Source organism: Protobothrops mucrosquamatus, unplaced genomic scaffold (assembly GCF_001527695.2).
Source record: "Protobothrops mucrosquamatus isolate PMUCROS unplaced genomic scaffold, P.Mucros_1.0 scaffold1519, whole genome shotgun sequence".
NCBI classification, from domain to species: Eukaryota; Metazoa; Chordata; class Lepidosauria; order Squamata; family Viperidae; genus Protobothrops; species Protobothrops mucrosquamatus.
The window spans coordinates 398,203-414,404 of NW_015387691.1; the positions used below are offsets into that span (position 1 = coordinate 398,203).

The following is a 16,202-nucleotide window of genomic DNA, read 5'->3' on the forward strand; positions in this document are numbered from 1 at the left end:
ATGCCTGAAAACCCGGCGGGCAGATGTCAACTAGTGGAACTCCACCTTCTACGCCCAGCCAGGTCTCAGTAATACCTGCCAGGTCCGCGCCCCCCTCCAGAATAAGATCCTGTATGAGGGGGGCCTTATTTACCACGGACCTGGCATTACATAGCATCAGCCGAAGGTCCCGGGCCGGAGGGTCTAAGTCTCCCGGGAATGCTGTTTCTCCTGTAATCCAGATTATTCCGTTGTGCCCAATAATTCTACATCTTCGTAACAGAATACAAAATATTAAGTTGGCTGGCTTTATGTTGATAATTATAATGATATCAGCATAAAACTAGACTAAAATGAGGCATATCATTCATTTAGCTAGCCCAATATTGTTTATTCTGAAAAGAATTGGCTCGCCTGAATGTTATGTTTGCTTGCAACTCAAGATACAGTATCTTAAACAGGAGACAACATTTGTTGCTGAATATAAATTTCAAAGGGATTATCATAGATTTTCAGACATGGAAAGTGCTGGGGAGTACTGTATATTTAGTGAGGATAAAAATATTGATACATAACTGAGCAAGGAAATACAAGATATAAAAATGAACTTCGACAAACGTTTGGGAATAGTTAACATCTTTTAAATTGAGAACTCAAAAGGCATAGTAAAAAGTGCTTCCCAACAATCTACCTTCACAACAACCTAAGCTCAGGCCAATTGTTCTTTCCCATTAATATTCCTGTATTTCATCAAATATTTTAGTTCAGTAAACTGTTAAGTACTGCTTACCTGAATTTATAAAAAATGGATTTGCAGATATAGAAACTAATTTTTTTTTTTAAATTGCCACATAATTCTTTATTTCAAAGGATAAACTGAGTAAAAGACGCATTGGAAATATACATAGCAATAACAAATGTTTAAATGAGCTTGTTACATTAAGTTATATATACATTTTTAATAGCCTAAAGCAGGGCTTTTCAACCTTTTCACCCATTGTACCATTTTTAGGATATGGCAATATCCAAGTACCACCAGTCGCCTAGCAAGGTGTAAAAAGCTTGATGACCAAAAAAAAAAAAAAAAAAAAGGAAAAAAGTGATAAAGTACGGGTAGTCTTCGACTTACAACAGTTCGCTTAGTGACTGTTCGAAGTTACAACGGCACTGAAAAAAGTGCCCCCCAAGCCACAGCCGAGCAAGACACCTGCCTGCCTGCCCGGCGGTGCTCTTCCTCCTGTCCGAGGTTTTCATTGTTGTGGGCATTTCTGTTGAGGATTGGTAGCGGGGGTGGGGTGGGGGGTGTTTGGTTTTTATTTCTCCCGTCTGCTGGGTGGTTGCAGCAGGTTTTGGTCACTTCACATGACCCTGGGACACTGTGACCGTCATAAATATGAATCAGTTGCCAAGCATCTGAATGTAAATCACAAGACCCTGGAGATGCTGCAACATTCCAGCTGATCGGCGCTTCTTCTGGGCTCAGCAGAAGCACCAGGATCAGTGCTGAGCTCCAGCTGGAGCCTGGTGCTGATCCCGGCGCTTCCGCTGACAGCCCTGACAGCCCTGCAGCTCCAACCATCTCTCGCTCAGGCTTATGCGGTGCTGTCACTGGTTCAGCTCATTCCCCTCCCCCGCTACCACTTTTCTAGGATGGGCGCGTACCACCTGCCAGATGCCAATGTACCACAGATGGTACCCGTACCACTGGTTGAAAAGCCCTGGCCTAAAGTACATTTTATCATACTATGCAAATCCTATTGTCATTTTAAATAACTCAATAATTAGTAAAAAGAAATCATATGTATCTGCATAAATCATTAATTTCCTTTATTAGCAAGAGCTAATTACATCTCTTCTAGAAGTTTGACTACTAGATAACATAAGATAGCTTCATACCACTGCTGAAGAGATGTATCTTACACTCATGAAGCCATGGATGATTAGGATCAATAGCAAATGCTCTCTTCACAGATTGTAGCATAAGAAGAAATTTTTCTGTTTGAGACAAAATTACAAAATAATTTCCATAATCAGAAATGCAAACAGAACACCAAATTATGCTTTACAAGTACAAATACAATTTGAAATTAGAATTAGAATAAACATATACATCCTGACTTCGTTGTCAGTATAGTACAGATCATATATATCATAGCTGGTGAGATGTGAACAACTTACAACTGGCACAGAATAAGGAGAACCTGCATATGGCAAAACTGGACTTTGTAGTTATGGCATATTGGCCAAAATGTACTTAACTGACAGGTACACTCTTACTATTAGCACTGAACTGCATATGGCATAGTTTTAACAAAGGCAAAGTTAAGGAAATCTTTATTCAAATAGCTCAGCAGGCATCTCAGACTGAATCAATACAACACAGCTTTAAATTAAAAATATTAATATTAAATGTTTTTAATATTATCAAAATCTTAAAGAGTCCGTCAAATGTTACAGGATTTTAGGTGTTTTAATTTGGTTAGTCAGACTTTGACTAATTTTCCTATTTGATTTTATTTTTATTTGTGAAAATTGCCGACTCCTGCTTAAGCTGTAGTGACTAATGTAACATAAAGTAATGCTTAAATAATAATACAGATTTTATTCAATTACCATATTTTCAAACTGAATGTAATTTTTAAATAGTTGGGAAAGGTTTGACCACTGTACACATGCACATTTATATATGAATAATTCAAGGTAAACAAAAAAGTACAGAGTAAAGAAAATTGATAAGATTCATGTTCTTTCCAAATTCTGCATGTTTCTCTTTAGAAAAATAACTTTACACCTGAAAATATACCACTGCTCATTCCTAGGCTATAGTAATTTTCATTTACCTTTCCTGAAGTAAATTTCAAAGGCAAAAAGATGGGTTTCTATTTTGTTCTTCACCAAATTCTTCAATGGAGTTAAAAACTTAATCGCTTCCTCCAAAGGTGCTTCAACCTAAAATTGGGAAGAAAAATCTTTCAAAATTTAAAAAAAAATCAAGGAGATCAAAATACTTATGGAGATGAATTATTCTATTAAATATATGCCAAAAGAAAAGAAAAGAAAAGAAAAGGCCTAGAGCCTCTTAATACCTAATGTCACCAAGTTGAAGAAATATACCTAGTTACACTTCAAATCTACCCCTTCTTCCTTTTAAGTGATAACTGTCTTTCATTACTGTTGGGAAAAAGTAGTATGATAAGAGAAAATTTGTAAATCTGTTAGAACTATCTTTGGTCCTATAGTACAGTGACTTACAATGTGACCAGAGTTTAATATCCTATTACTAAATACATCAGGTAAAACAATACATAAAACACAACGTACTGTATCATGGTTTTACTGAATATCTTGAGCCAACATCCATTATCTACTGGGAAAAAAATGATAAAGTCTCAAGATAATTGCCTCCTTTAGGAGTGACAGTTGTGTCAAATACTCCAACCAGTAAGCTGAGATCAGGTGTAAATTTAAGAGGCCCTCCCTTTTTTTTAAAAAAAAAAAAAGTTGGTTGCCACCATCAGTCTCCTTTTCAGAATACATGACTATGGAAACAAATGATGCCCTGATCAAAATATATCTGTAGACCTCAATACAGACTTTTGTTCCTCTAAGGACTACAAAACCAGTATCAAAGACTTAAACCTCTATCAGGCAGATAATTGAGAAAATATAACTTCATCTTTGGCTAAAGATCACCTTGATCTAGCAGACTAGAGCAGTGGTTCTCAACCTTTTTAATGCCGCGATGCTCAACCGGTCGTAAGTCGAGGACTAAACCGGTCGTAAGTCGAGGACTAAACCGGTCATAAGTCGAGGACTACCCAACCAATCGTAAGTCGAGGACTTTCCCTGCCCGGGAGCGCCGCACATGCGTGGTTCCGCCCCCTGCGCCGGCCGAGGCGTAGCTGGCAAGCGGCAGAGACGGAGCAGGCCGACCACCAGCTGGCCCAGCTCAAGGGAGGTAAGGCACCCGCCGGAAAAGGGGAAAAAAATGGCGGACAGCCTTGCTTGGCGACCCCCGTGAAATGATCGATCGACCCCAAATGGGGTCGCGACCCATAGGTTGAGAACCGCTGGACTAGAGGAACTAATTTCTGTGGACAGATGAGATGAGACTGAACTTTTGGACATTAATGAGAAACATTATGTTTGCGGAAAATGAAAAAAAAAGTATTTTAACAAAGGGATGTTATTCCAGGAGCGAAGCACAGCAGTGGAAATCTCAGGATCTGGACAGTTCAAATTCTTTATTATACTGGCAAATTCTACTGGATAATTTTAGTGTATCCATCTGCAAGCCAAAATTTAACAAAGGTGCCTTGTGTTTCTAACAACACATACATGAATTTACAGCATAATGGCCGAAGAGACAGAAATCTGACATTTTAGAATAGCCAAATAACAACCCTGACCTTCATCCAACTAAAATTGGGCAAGAGGTATCAAAGGAGCAATAGCTTGAAGCAGTTCATGACCAAAACACCTTTAGAAAGATGAGCAGGATTAACAGGTACTGAAAATAGTTGGTTAAAGTAATTCTGCTAAAGGAAGTGACACCAGTTATCATATTTAAAATTCCACGTACATTTTCTAATAAAGGCCATCAATGTTATTAAATGTAGTTAATACAGTATTTTGCTTGTTTAATCAGAATCTTAACTATTAACAACTCAGATGAAGTTCACATCACAAGTTATAATACTGCACAATTGCAGAACCTTTTAAAGAGTTTACAAACTTTCACCATTGTAAGATGCTGCTTAATTCTTATGTTATGGAGAGAAAGATTTATTCTCTGGATACTTTCACTCCTAATGGAGCCAATTATCTTGGGGCTTTATCACTTTTTTTTCAGTAGATAATGGATGTCAGCTCAAGATGTTCAGTAAAACCATGATACAATACATTGTGTTTTATGCATTGTTTTACCTGATGTATATAGTAATACATAAATAATAGATGATAAAATTTATAATATATATTATTTTCTCTCATACATTATCAGCATTGTTCATATATAGTACAAACTTTAGTGTTTATCTGTGTAGTAAATGATATAGCTGTAAGAATTCAGCTTATTTTATAAAAAACAAATAAAAATAATTTTATAAAAAATAAGCAAATCACATATGTTATAATACTATGTTCATCCCCAGGAGAGAACCAGAGTTTGGTTGGGAAAGCATTAGCTGTTTGAGTATTCCAGAAAATTAACATCCATCGTGCCTGTTCACAGTGAGGCCATTAATAAAAAACAGAAGAGTCTATCTTAACAATCTGAAAGAGGTAGAAAAGTGAAATTAATCCTGTTTAGATTTCTATTGCTTTTCAATAAATTCTCTTTCAAAAATAAAAATTAAAAAGCAGCTCCTACCAAGTCCTTACCCTTCTAATCTTCTAACAATCTGACTCAGTAGCTTGTTAAATATAGCATGCTATTAGAAGTATACCTTTTTTTTTTTGAGGTCCCACACAGTCCCTTATTTTAACCTCAATATAAAAATATAAAAATTAGTGAAGGACAAACTTTATGGCCTATCCTTATATTGGCCAAACATTTTTATATGAATATTCAGAACCGCTACTCTTCAGTTAATGACCTAATTTGTTAAGTATCTCTTTAATACTAGAAGAGGAGGAGGAACCGCCTAGATGGTTCCGCCCCAGGCGCCTGATGGACCCAGAGAGGTTCCTGACGGAGCTTGGGCCATATCCTGAGGACCTAGTTCACGATTCGGTTGAAAATTTGGCGGCGGCCTGGGAAGTGGCCGCTGCCGCAGCATTGGACCAAGTCGTGCCTTTGCGGCCTCTGACCCGGCGCAGATCTCAATTGGCTCCCTGGTTTACCGAGGAGCTGAGAGAGATGACGCGCCGGAAAAGACGCCTAGAGAGCAGTTGGAGGGCGAGCCGAAGCGAATCCGATCGAGCACAGGCAAGGATACAGGTTAGATCCTACCTAGTGGCGATGAGGGTGGTGAGGTCTAACTACTACTCCACCCTCATTGCGTCATCAGATAATCGCCCGGCCACCCTCTTCAGGGTGACCCGCTCTCTCCTTCAGTTGAGGGGGGGGAGGATCCCCTGGAGGGGAGGGCCGAGGATTTTGTTCAATATCTGTATGACAAAGTCGCTCGGATCCGAGAAGGTCTTGACTCTGACTGGGTGGCCCCGGGGGNTTTCATATTTAACAGACATCGGTGAATAATCCATTATTAGTTTTTAACATGAGATTTAAATAGGGCTCTATAGAAATGTGTGGTCATTTAATATACTATAATTTTGTACCTTTGCCAATTTATCAGGAATAAGCTCTTCCTTTGGCCCTCCAATTTCTTCATCGTCATCATCTTTTTTCTTTTTCTGATTTCGTTGCTGCTTCTCTTTTTCAGCATTCTTTTTTTCTTCTTCCAGTTGAGCTTTTTTCTGAGCTCTCCTCTGTTTATTGCGTAGCTTCTTTAACTCTTTATCAGACATATTTGCTTTATAGAAAAACACACTTGGTTGTTTATCAAGAAAATCCATTTTTTATTTCTTTTTCAAATTAAGCATCTATTTAAGTTTTCTAGTTCAAATCTTTCAAGCTCACAATTAAGTGACTTCTAAATACATATAACAAACTCCCTAATTTGATCTTCTCCAAAGCACTTATATTGTTGCCCTCTAGCGTTGGCCTCTTTGAGAGAAGAACGGTTCTGCTTATGTTGAAGGAAGCAAAAATACACCCCTTTACTAGAAGTCATTATAGTACTTAATAGCCTGAGGAGACTTTTGCTCAGTCTTCAACCTTTCAAAAATACTTAAGACCCTGCATGAAATACAATATCTGTATCATTTTAGTCAGTTTTCAGTACTGTGGCAGCATTTGCTTATACTTGTTCATGCTCTCGGGCAAGGATGGTACAACCTTTCATCTCACTACCTATGAGGACTGGAGGGGAGGGGGTGATTGTATTATATAGTGGTTCTCCTCCTATCTCTTGATTAATTCCAGTCAGTTTTTACTGAAAAGGGAGGGTTGACAGATTGAGCCCAGGGCCTCTGGTGTGTGTAATTCCATGGAACTCTTGACCTCCTGTTTAACATTACATGACACCAGTGGGCAAGGTTATCAGTCAGGTCAAATATCATGATACTCAGTTGTATAACTTGACCACATGCCAGGCACTTGATGTCAACTTCTTGTCTCAGTGTGTGGAAGTTGTGGAATAAGAGGGAAGACTCAGCTTAACTATTCTTAAAATAAAGTGGTTGTGAATATTTTGAGCAAGTCCAGAGATTTTTCATCTTTAGTCCTGAATGGGACTTATTTCCTTATTAGAGACCAGTGCACAATTTGGGTTTTGTTTTGGACTTGCAGCTCCTACTCAAGGAGCAAGTGGCAGCTGTAGCTGGGATAGCACTTTCAGATTCATCTTGTATAGCATCTGGGCCTGTTCCAAGCCTGCGAGGCCTTTTAGACAGTCATCCCTTGATCGCTTCACATGTGAACTACTGCAATATATTCTACATGGGGCTGCTCTTGAAGACCACAGGAAGCTGCAATTGGTTTTCAAGAGCAGCTATGCAATAGCATAAGCAATCGAGGGGATGCTATAATATGCTTACATAAGATATCTATTTCATAAGCTATACTGACTATCAGTTGGCTTCCAGGTGCAATTCAAAGTGTGGCTATTACCTATAAAGCCTTTCATTGCACAGGGCCTGTCCATTCTATACAATTGGATGAACTTGCCATGCTTTGCTTTCTTTTAATTAATCAATAATATCATAATCTGATGGGAAATAGGAACACGTTCTTCTCTGTTGCAGAGAATGAACAGCAGCTCTCCCCCCAAAGATTTCTACATATGCCTGACTCTTCCTCCAGGATTTGGGGTAGGATAGTAGCAAGCTTCTTATAGGAATGTTTTATGTCCAGTTTGTTTTATTGCTTTTTTTTACATTTTAAAACATTTTGCTATATTGTCTGAATCTATTTTATTACTATGTATCACCCAAGGTCATTATGAAATTAGAAATGTTAGACCTTAGAAATTTGACAAATTTACAAATCCCCACTTTTAAGCTTTGTGCTGTCACATCAACTAAAGTGTTATTCATCTTTATGAATTTTTGCTCTGAGCTGACCAGTATAGTACTGTAATTCTTGAAAATGTTATATTATACAGTTTTTGACAGTTTGTAACTGATATTAAAAACAATGAAGTAAAAGGTTTTTAGGAGTACAGATAATCCTCGACTTACAACAGTTTATTTAGTGAAATGGCACTGAAAAAAGTGACCATTTTTCACACTTATGAACCTTGAAGCATCGTCATGGTCAAAATTAAAAAATACTTGGCAACTAACTCATGTTTAGGATGTTTGCAATGTCCTGGGGGTCATGTGATCACCTTTTGTGATCTGACAAGCAAAGTCAATGGAGAAACCAGATTCACTTTACAACCATGTTACTAATTTAACAACTGTAGTGATTCACTTAACAACTGTGGCAAGAAAGGTTGTAAAATGGGGCAAAACTCACTTAACAAATATCTCATTTAGCAACATAAATTTTAGACTCAATTGTCGTTGTAAGTGAAGGACTACCTGTATTGTCTCCAACAATTCTGCCTCTTAAAACAGCAGGAATAGCAATCTGAAAAAGTTATATAGCATACATGCAGAAGAGGCTGTATGTTTTATACCTGTATCAGTTTCATGTTCTTTATTTTCATCTGTCAGAGGGTTATCATGGAGCTTCAAGTATATTTCTATTGCAATTCTTGCAGCTTTAAAATAAAATGGGTGCTGTCGAAGTACATCTTCTAGTTTTAATAAGTCTACATATGACCGAAGTGTAATTTTCCTCATACAGTATGTGTGGAAGTCAAACTGGTCATCTGTGATTTCTACAAAATGCTAACATAATATGTAATTATCTAGCAAGCATCCAATATCACAATAGTACACACTTAACTTAGAAATGACTGTTGAAGTTTTAAAACTTAGCACCATAAAGATGGATGCTGCTAATACAAGCACACATAAGCAACAATACCCAAAGTTTAGCATTTAAACAGAAACAATTAAGCATCAGATCCAGTCCTTGAAATTTGTAGTTTAAAAGGATATAAGATAACATGGCAGGGCAGAAATCTCTGCCTAAGAGTTAAACCCAACAGTCAAGTCATGAGGGCCAAGACCAGGTTTTAAAAATTGGCATGGCAATTATGAGAGGCCACAGGTAGTCCTTACTACTGACCATTCAGGACTGTTCAAAGTTACAGTGGTGCTGAATTATTTGTGACGATAATCTTTGCAGTATCTCTCTCATGAGTCTTTATAGTAAATACATGTTATATGTGCCTGGCCTGTCTCTCCCCCCCCCCAAGAGCAGGTTAATTGGAGACAAAAGTTTTGCAAGAAAATAACCTGTTTGCCTACAATGAAACTGCACCAATTTTTGTAGACCAGGGGGGTCAAAATGCTGGCGTGTGGGCCGGTTTCATCATACCGAAGCTGCCCCACCCCATTGCTGGCAATGCAAAGAGTCGTGATACATCGCAACACGTCATGTGACGTGGCGAGTTTGACATCCATGTTGTAGACAATTTATCCTTTGTCTGAGTCTTTCCACTCCTGCAGAGCAGAAAAACTGGAGAGGGATTTCAAGAGAGTAAGCTGTTTGTTTTTCTATACATCAAAAGCCATGTGATCTGTGTCAGCAGCCTAGGGCTGGAAGGTGCAGCATGCTCACAAACAACTCAAAGTAATCACTTGAAATCTCTTTCTCTCCAATCTCTACTCCGCAGGCAGAGGAGGACGAAAGTGTGATACAAAGAAAGATTGCCTACAGAAATTATTTTTTTCTCTACACACCTACAGACCATTAATTTAAATAGAAAAACACAGAAATATGTGATCTTACAAAGAAATAAAATAGTACTTCCCATTATTAAATAATATGAATGAAAACAAAAATATACCATACAACACAAATAAGGCCTTACAACCAAAATATTGTTTCAAACCTTATTCCTGAAACATAAGACAAGTATTAATGTGAAGTCATTAAATACCTACTCTCTCAATTTCATGACATTTTTTAAGTGCTTCTCCAAATTTATTCATTGTTTTATAAGCTTGGGCATATTCTGTCTGGAACCACATACACTGCATTTCATTCAGGTTTTCCACTGCTGATGTTCCTTCCTAGAAAGAAAAAAATAGGAATGTCAGGCATTGTTATTTTTTTATTCTGAAGATTTTTTTTATAATGAGCAGCTCTTAGCACAAGAAAAATATGCTGCTATGAAATGCAGCCACATACATCCACAGATCCAAATGCAAAAGATTCAGAATTCTATATGTTCCATTCCCATTAGCAGTTAGGAGGAGAGGAAGTTCATCATAAAAACATCAGACATACATTGATCAGGTAACAACTGGCTGCAACTAACCAACAATGTTGCTTTGTGAAAATGCAATATGTTAACGGGTTTTTTTTGTTTTTTTTAAACCCTTTAATTCCATACTGGAATAGAAAATAGAAAGATATATAAAGTTTCGAGCAACCAAAACTCAGAAATGATTGCAGCAACCTCTTAAATGAAAAGATTAAATCTGGAGTTCTTTAGCTTAGAAAAACATAAGGGAAGATCATAAACATATGATCTAAGAACCCCCGTAATTGGTCTCTCCCAGATACTGGACCATATGGAAAAGTCACAAGAGATATTAAAATCACTTTTTTTAAGCAAAGCATGAAAGATATGATATGCACTATCGTAAGATGTACTGATGTGTAACTAATTACTTTAAAAGTGGATTAAACAAACTTATAAAAATAAAATGCTACGTACAGCGTCATCAAGAGTTAAGCTCAACTTAAACAAAACTCTTGCCTTTTATTTTTATTTCTAGTATGAGAGTCTGTCTGTCTGTCTGTCTGTCTATGTTAACCACCTATGTCAGAGGTCCCCAACCTTTTGGGCACCAGGGACCGGTTCCATGGAGAGAAGTTTTTCCGCGGACTGGAGGGGGCGTAGTTTCATGTACTGCCTGCATCCCGCGGATGGGGCTTTGCTTGTTTACGCGGACTGGCTTCTGGCATGCTGTGGCCCGGTGCCAGTCCACGGACTGGGGGTTGGGGACCCCTGACCTATGTAATGGCTGACACTCTTTAACTGCCATATATAAAAGTAAAAAAAATACGAGCTGAACAAACCCTTGTAAATTTAGAACACATTTCTTCAGCTTCTTTTATCAAGTTGGCTTTTAACATGTACTTTGCGCATTTTGAGTTGATAAATCTATCCGCTGTGTCCAGTGCCTGAGCCTCATCCATCCATCTTGCAGCTTCTTTTATATTTCCAGCATGCTTAAACGACAGGAGAGAAACAAGTTAGATATATAACATTAACTGCAGTTTGGCCCATCATTTTTCGATATGTTATAAAAATGTCAGGATAAAAAAGATACAGGTGACAATATTAAGTTGCCCCATAAATTATTCTTTCAAAAATTAAATGTGGAAGCATAAAATATATTTAGTCAGAAGTCCTATAGCTTAACATAATTTACTCCCAAGCAAATATACATAAATTGTAACCTGAATAATTTTAGAAATATTTTCTTTATAATTTTGTAATTCTTCAAAAATATTATTTAAATTCTCTAAAATGTAAAGTTTAAAACAAAAGAAAAAAACAGTAAACAGCTGGCCAATAGTTCCACAGAGATAGCTGATTTCCAACACAATGAAAATTTACCTTATAGATTTTAGCTTTCACAAGGAACAGTTCTATCAAGGTAGGCGTGCTTTCTATTGCAGCATTTATATAGTCTAGAGCTATGGATGGCTGCCCAATTTTGTCATAATGCTGTGCCAAGTAGTACTGGACCCAGAGTAAAGTTGTTGGAGGTTCTTCTTTACCATCATCTATTTGGACAAAATGTTATAGTTTTTTTTTTAAAAAAATTAGGCTATATAACTAACATTGCTTGTGACCAGTAATCAAATATGCGGTGATTATATAAAGTTAACCAAACAAGACATATTCCATTTTCTCTTTTAAGAATATTTCATGGACAATGTGCTGTATATTTCTGTTGAGTTTATATTTAATGAAAAGCATATATCAAAACTTATTTTAATATAATTTGGGAAAACATATCAAGGCCATAGCTATCACACTACAATGAAAATGGAGATCAGATCTGACTATTTGAATGATTAGTTCATCTACTGCTAAAATAATATTGATAATCCAAACTTGCCTTAATCATCTTACACAAAGGTACCAGTTAAAACATATCCTATGTTCAAGTTAATCCTGGTCCTGAATATATCTGCAGCTTATAGAAATAAGTAATGGAAATGGAAATGGAGATATCAAAATTACATATTATAACTGCAAAAACTGCTTGATGATCCAAATCAGCGTGAGTATTGTTTCATAAAATAAGTGATTACTGTCAATACGAATACCACAGTGCCATAGTACTTACCATTTGGATTAAATAGCCTGCAACCTTTCAGAGAAGTTTCATAACCCACCACCAGTTCCTCTATTATTGTCACCTATGTGTAAATATATATATATACATTTTAGTTCAATGGATTGTAGAACATATGCATTATTCTTTAGAAATCTAAAAACAAGTATGTAATGTATCTGTGTCACAATGTGATGGGGTTTCTTTTTGGACCAGAGGTGTTTCAAGTAAAGCTGGCAATGGACACAGTAACACATGACTGGGCACTTTTTACTCCTTCTTTACTATATACAGAAGGTATTTACAACAGGGTGAATAATGTTACTTCCTATGTTCCCTACCAGCAACTTTTCCCTCTTTACATCTCCTGCTTCCTTTTTTCTCTGTTCCCTCCTCCTTTTTTAGGCTTTTTTGTCCAGTTTTCCCCCAATACCAGAGTTATTGTTCTGGCAGCCAATTTCCCTCTCTGCTCTGTCCAGGACCTAGTATGAAGCTGCAGCTTGCAACCACCCAGACTATAGCCCTTCATGGTCTGAAATCTTGGGTGGAGTTCATCCCTCTCAGTCTTCTTACATCAAACAGGAACTGAAACTTGCCCTGTTCACCTCATTCTACTCTCCAGCTCTTCTCTGGCATCTCCTTCCACTCCAGCAACAAATTTTTACTCTTCATTCCTTTCCTTCTCTCTCTTCAGTTTTGGGTTATTCTGGCAGCATACTTACCAGCAACAGGGAGGTAGGTGTTCTCCCGGCTCTAGTATATCTATATACCTCAGTCTATCAATAGGACTCAGAATACACCCACCAGTTCAATAGGCCTCATGGCAGCTGTCTTTCAAGACCACAACTGAGCTCCCCCCCTCCCTTTTCCTTCACTCCCATGTCTGGCTCACACCAGCAAAATTGCAGCCATGATAGACTTCAAAATCCATATCCTATAATCTGTTTATATCTTTTCGGTCTGTTTATCCATTCATTCATCTATTTATCTCAGGTCAGAGGCAACAACTGCAGGTAGTTCTTGTTTCGTGACTGCAAAGGGTTCCGACATTTCAGTCATTAAGCAAAATGGCTGCTAAGTGAACATGTGACTGACAGATACAGAGATATTGTGAAGATGATTAGTTGCTGCAGTCTCATTCAGATATGTTCTCTCTTGTAATGTCCTGTGCCTGAGCTTTTTGCTCTCCTGTTTTGTCTTCTAGCAAGGCAACAATTGCTTAAATAAACTATCTGTTTCTGAGCTTACCGAAAGTGCTAAGCCCATGTTAACAAGCTCAGCTCTGGTCCTTAATTAGTTGAGTAGAACCAGATGGCAACTGCTGCCTGAAACTGACCAGACCTTAATCATACTGAAAAGCTTTTGTTGTCCTATATGCATGCATTGGTCAGAAAATGAACTGCCAACTTGATGACCATAAATGGGCCAATCCTTCTGGAAAATTAATAACTAGATGGTCTCCTTGGATTCAAGTAGCATGCACAAGAATGAAGGAAGATCTATCTGATGATCTAGAGGCATTGGTATGGAAGCCTGGTTGGCATAAAAAGAAACCTAGAGTTAGGTTTTAAAAATGGGGTCTTTTGACTTATTCGAGAGGATCCTAAAGTCTCAACTGATGGGCTAAAGGGAGATTCTGAGATGAAGGGAAATACAATTATTAGATTTAACTATTGTTGGGAAATGATAAAAAATAAGGGATTAATTGGCCTAATATTTAGATTTATAAGGGAAATGAAAACTAACTATTAGGGAATAGCTTTAAATCACTGTTTAGCCCAGATAGCACAGATGATGGATTTGAGACAATGAAGGATACTCCATTAGTAAGTAGTGATGTACTAGGATGAGAAATAGAAAATGCTTATGAAATAAAATAAGAATACATTTAAGTAAGTAATAGGTATATTTTAGATATTATAATTTTTATAGAGTGAAATAAAGGAAATTTGGGTTACCCGGAATTTAAATACTATGATATTAAAGGTTAAATTGGAACATTCTAATTAAAAATTAGGTAAAATTTAAATACAGGATATGGATATGTATAAGCAAAAATATGAGGATAAATGTTTTATCTGAACTTGTTACAACTAGAAATCTATTAGCTTAAATATGGTATGGTAAATGTTAAGGGAAATAGAGAAAGAATTTTTTGATGATGTAACCAGAGATATGTACTAAAGATTTTGTTATTGTATTATTGACTGCCCAATCACTACGCTGTTTTCCAAATACTTAAATGTAAAACTGGAAAAACCAATAAAAACTTGTTATAAAAAAGAAAGAAAGAAAATGAACTGCTATTTATTATGCTGAATTTGGAAAAAGTCACTATCTGACCCAGTTGCTAAATGAAGACTATGGTACTATTTACTGGACGATCACATTATATCATTTTTAGATAGCAGATTAGAATTAGCCTTGTTTTCATAACCAGTTATCTTCCCTTGTCTACATTCATGTTTTTCAAAACCCCTGTGTCTAGACTAATATTGACACATGTAACTTTGGGTGTTCATCCTTTTTTCTAGAAATACATAATAGAAAATTATTTTGTACTCTATTACCTTACCTTTTGTTTTAAGATATTGTAGTATTATCAGAAAAGTTTTGCTATGGTATAGTTTTTTTTTACAGCTTTAGAGAAGCACCCTCCTGCCTCTCAGCTTTGAAAACCATTTTTTTTCATTGAAAATCAACTTTTTGCTCCATAAAATATACAGGTCTCATTTTCTACTTCCCTATAAATGCTAAGTTGGGGTTAAATTAAACAGTTATCTCTCAGGGTTTTCATAATGCAAATACATAAAATATGTTTCTTTATTAAAGCCTGGAAATTGTAGACAAGTACTTTAAAATCTTCTGGTGAAGCTCAAATAATAAAGACAAAAAAGAGATTTCTGCCTAGAACGAATTTTAGAACTCCAAAGATCCACTCCTGCCTATACATAGCTACTTTCATCCCAATGAAATTTATTCCCATAGTTGATGTCTGAAAACATTTACAAAGGGCAAAACTTTAACCGATATGCAGAAATACTCACTGGCCCATTACATGAATATTTTTATAACAAAAATAATTACAGTTGGCATATTATTTGATTGAAAATTGTACTAGAAAATTGTCCAAATCATTAAAATACACGACAAACCTTTTCTTTATCCTTGTATAGTGACCGTAATGTATTGAAAACTGGCGGGCAACCTTTGCTGAAATTCATCCTCAGAAATTTGTCCAAGCATTCCTTGAACTTGTCACCTAAAGAAAAATATGTGTGAATTCTGATGCAAACATGTTGTTTCAAACCAAACAAATGCTACACACTTTTCCAATGATGAACACCAAGAATCAGATGTACTGAATTAGAATTACAATTCTATACCCGGCTAGCATAGCTGGTCTGGTACTTTATAATGTCTATGCCAGGCTACATAGAACATTTCTGACATTTTAAAACCAAAGATAATGATAAAAGATATAACACCAAAATAATCCTCTCTGTCTCTTTCACAGATAGGTTGAAGTATCCAAACAAAACTTACCCGATAAAAAGTTTAATGGCAGTCGTCTTGGAACGAGTCCTCTTGGGTATTTAGTCCAGGCTTCTTCATAGATTTTGAACCTCTCTAACATATTAGCTAGAATAACAAAATCATATTGTTATAGACTCACATCCAATCTAAGCTGCCAATCAAATCTTACATTAACTGCCACAGATTTTAAAATATAACAGAAACTA

General features: G+C 36.7%; 1 protein-coding gene across 1 annotated transcript in view; it reads right to left on the minus strand.

Annotated features, from left to right (window-relative positions):
- Window positions 1–16,202, minus strand: part of NAA15 (N(alpha)-acetyltransferase 15, NatA auxiliary subunit) — a 47,288-nt gene that overhangs the window by 8,656 nt on the left and 22,430 nt on the right. Inside the window, exons 8-17 of the mRNA XM_015822294.2 lie at window positions 16,006–16,101; window positions 15,615–15,721; window positions 12,472–12,544; window positions 11,733–11,902; window positions 11,189–11,341; window positions 10,045–10,173; window positions 8,667–8,880; window positions 6,262–6,455; window positions 2,820–2,928; window positions 1,876–1,974 (exon numbers count right to left, since the gene is read on the minus strand). Of these exons, the coding sequence (XP_015677780.1) occupies window positions 1,876–1,974; window positions 2,820–2,928; window positions 6,262–6,455; window positions 8,667–8,880; window positions 10,045–10,173; window positions 11,189–11,341; window positions 11,733–11,902; window positions 12,472–12,544; window positions 15,615–15,721; window positions 16,006–16,101 (1,344 nt within the window). The remainder of the gene's footprint in view (window positions 1–1,875; window positions 1,975–2,819; window positions 2,929–6,261; window positions 6,456–8,666; window positions 8,881–10,044; window positions 10,174–11,188; window positions 11,342–11,732; window positions 11,903–12,471; window positions 12,545–15,614; window positions 15,722–16,005; window positions 16,102–16,202) is intronic.